Source organism: Myotis davidii, unplaced genomic scaffold, assembly GCF_000327345.1.
Source record: "Myotis davidii unplaced genomic scaffold, ASM32734v1 scaffold332, whole genome shotgun sequence".
NCBI classification, from domain to species: domain Eukaryota; kingdom Metazoa; phylum Chordata; class Mammalia; order Chiroptera; family Vespertilionidae; genus Myotis; species Myotis davidii.
The window spans coordinates 5136219-5139498 of record NW_006285779.1 but is presented as its reverse complement, the minus strand read 5'-3'; the positions used below and the strand labels follow the sequence as shown (position 1 = coordinate 5139498).

The following is a 3280-nucleotide window of genomic DNA, read 5'->3' as shown; positions in this document are numbered from 1 at the left end:
GTTGCGGGGGGGTGGGACTTGGGACTGGGGACTGGTGAGGGGAACCGGGTGGGTTGCAACAGGGTGGGACTGGGGACTGGTGAGGGGAACCGGGTGGGTTGCAGCAGGGTGGGACTGGGGACTGGTGAGCGGGTGGAAGATGGCCCTGATCGCAGGCTAGGTCTAGGGACCCTACCCGCACATGATTTCGTGCACTGGGCCTCTAGTTTGCTCATAACAAGGAGGTGAAGTTCCTGGGTTCCTAGAAAACATGACAAAGGCACTGTCACAGTTGAAGTGAACTTCTGAGCTTCGGACTATGCATCTGAGCTAATCACAACTGGTCTGGGCTGGGAGGGTGCTTTTCCTCTGCATGAGCACTTTACTTCTGAACCAATGCCAGGAACTTTCATTTTGCAGTTCTTGAACTGAAAATTTTTATTCAACATTTTTTGTGACCCACCCAAAGAAATGCCAAAACAATAACAGCAATAGCTAACCCTTACATAACTCCTACTTATGTGCCAGAAACTGTTGTGTACTTTAGATGTATGTAATCCTCATAAAAACCCTGTAAGACAATTCAAAGGTAACTGAGTCAATAAAATCTGAGGTTTTAAAATATATATTTAGATCAACTTCAATAGTAGTTCATCACCATATATCTGGCCCTAAGAAATACTTGGAAGTTTGGATTAGATTTAAGTAAGAGGATGAATGGTACCCACTTTAATTCAATTCAAGGCAATCTTTCAATGTTTCTCCCACTCTGCTGCCTGCTAGAAATATCGCTTTTCATTTTGTGGATGAAACTATGTAGTATTGACTTAAAAATGCTTTCTTATGAAAAATGTCAAACATATACAAAATTTCAAGAATAACATAATGGATGCCCATGTACCCATTTCCCAGCTTCAACAAATTACCAGCTTCAACAAACCCTCACTTTTTAATGGCTTTTTCTTACTCCTCCCCCATAATCTTTGGTGAAGTCTTTTTAACGGGTCATAGGCACAGACGTAAACAGTCTCAGAGGGAAGCCTGATTCTGAACCACCTTCCTGCCACCCTCTGCTACAAAACAGTCCAACTGTCTGTTTTTAAAAGTTTTACTCCTTTGCCCAGCCGGTGTGGCTCAGTGGTCGAGCGTCAACCTATGAACCAAGAGGTCACGGTTTGATTCCCAGGCATGGTCAGTGTTAGGTTTGATTGAGCAATTGAATTGATACCCCTTCCCCAGGAACTGGCATTTCAGATCACTGCACTATGGACAGTCCCTTTGCTGAAGGCATTTCACTTGCGGTGACCACATTCCATTCCATAAAGAAGTCTTCGCCCAGAAAAAGCCCCTTTAAAAGCTGCTGACTCGTCACAGGGTGCTGGAGGCATACAGGCTCAGCCACCTGGTGTGCAGATGATTGAATAAATGAATAAATTCATAATCCCTCACCACTCTGACCACCTGTGTTCCTCCTTCAGGACCTAACAGTCAGCACATGCCCAGGTTGTGGGTTCCATCCCCAGAGGGGGGCCTGCTGAAGGCAGCCGATCAATGATTCTCTCTCAATTTTGATGTTTCCATCTCTCTCTCCCTCTCCCTTCCTCTCTGAAATCAATAAATATATATATAAATTTTACTCCTTTTAGTAAAGTCTGTTCCCTAGCATAGAACATCACCCTATTCATTTTCTTCTTCCTGGCTGGACTCTGTATGTCGTCCAGAAACTGTGTGGAGTTTCCAACATCCAAACGACAGTTGATAGAAATAAAAATTTCACCAGAGAAGATTAAAGTTAAAGGAATTTAAGAGGCACTTAAAGTCCAAATCTTTTTCTTGGCAGAAGAAGAAAACTGAGGCCCATGCTCTGAACTGTTCAAGATCCAAGAAATACAAGCAAGAAAGGAAGGCAAGGATGTGTAGAAAATGAGTTTCTTATGCCTTTCCACTCCTTTCCACCCTCTCTACTCCTTTCCTACCACTTCTAAAAGGCTGGGACATTCTTCCCAGGTCCCCCCAGGGAGCATTAACCTGCCACAGAAGCATTTTCCATCTCTTTTATCTCACTTAACACCTACTTCTTTAAGGCAAAACAAAGCCTGTCTTCAACACCCCCTACCTACACATACACACACACACACACACACACGGCCTGGGAAAGTACCTGACTGATACCTGGTAGCCACTCACATATTTACCGGCTCAGAACAAAGCTCCCCAGGGCTGAGTTCTCCCTTGTCCATTTCCCATCAACAGGACTCCAAGCCTAGCGGGCTCCCTATCTTACCCTCTCTCCCTACAATCTCTGGCCGCCCACTTCTAACGAAGTGAAGAATGTAGTATAAAGAACACGGAACGGCCCTAGCTGATTTGGCTCAATTTTAAAAAGAACATGGAACGGGGATTGGGAAAACTGAGCTAGTGTCCTGGCCGCTACATCTGTTCTGTGTGACCTTGGACACATCTCCCTTTGCCAGGGGCTCCTATACCCATGTGTAAAATAAGCAGGTTGAACTAAGCCTCCATGATCTTGCCCCTCCGCGGCCCCTACCCCAGTGCCAAGCTGGCCTCCGCCTCTCCCTCCCACAGTCCCCACAGCCCCGATTAGGTCCGCTCCGCTCCCTGGGCAACTCACGCGCCTGGGCATGGCATCTTTACCTCCCACTCCCAGGTTGACCTTGCGGGGGTCCGGATCCTCCCGGAAGTCGGCAGTGAGCTTAAAGACCAGCACCGGCGGGGCCTGCGGAACTTCGGCAAACACTGACGGAGGCGCCATGGCGAGAGAGCTGGAGTCTGTGAGGCTGAAGCCGCTCGGTCTGGTTCAGCCGCGCCGGCTGGAGGAGACTCTCACCTTCAACTAGCCGGCGGGGCGGGCCCGCGACCTCCAATGGTCGAGCCGCGTCCGGAGCTTGGCAACGCGGTTAGCCAATCGCTAGCTTTTGACGCACAAGACGTTATTAGCCAATCCGAGAAGAGAATCTGATGGGCGGCATAATATCACCAATGCAATGAACTACGTCTGAGCTGGGGGCGTGGCGTATATTGATTGGCAGAGCGTGGTCCTATCGCTGAGGCCATTTTCCGGGCGTCCGAGGACGGTGGGGGCGGAGCCGAGCGACCAGGGTCCCGGAGGCTTCGTCATCGACCTTCGGGGGATCTCCAGGTATCTGAGCGGTGGCCGGCGGGAGTTAAGGCGGAGGGGCCTTCCGGTACCGGTACACGCACGTTCCTGACCCGGCCTGACCTGGCCCCGACTGGTAGCCAAGTCCCCGGGTCTGCGCTCGGGACGCCAGTCCTCGGGCCA

At 49.6% G+C, this 3280-nt stretch overlaps 1 protein-coding gene across 1 annotated transcript in view; it reads right to left on the bottom strand.

Annotated features, from left to right (window-relative positions):
- GOT1 (glutamic-oxaloacetic transaminase 1, soluble) overlaps nucleotides 1-2848 on the bottom strand; it is a 19876-nt gene extending 17028 nt beyond the window's left edge. The window contains exon 1 of the mRNA XM_006756568.2: nucleotides 2619-2848. Coding sequence (XP_006756631.1) covers nucleotides 2619-2752 — 134 coding nt within the window. The 5' untranslated portion in view covers nucleotides 2753-2848. The remainder of the gene's footprint in view (nucleotides 1-2618) is intronic.
- Nucleotides 2849-3280: the final 432 nt, after the last annotated feature.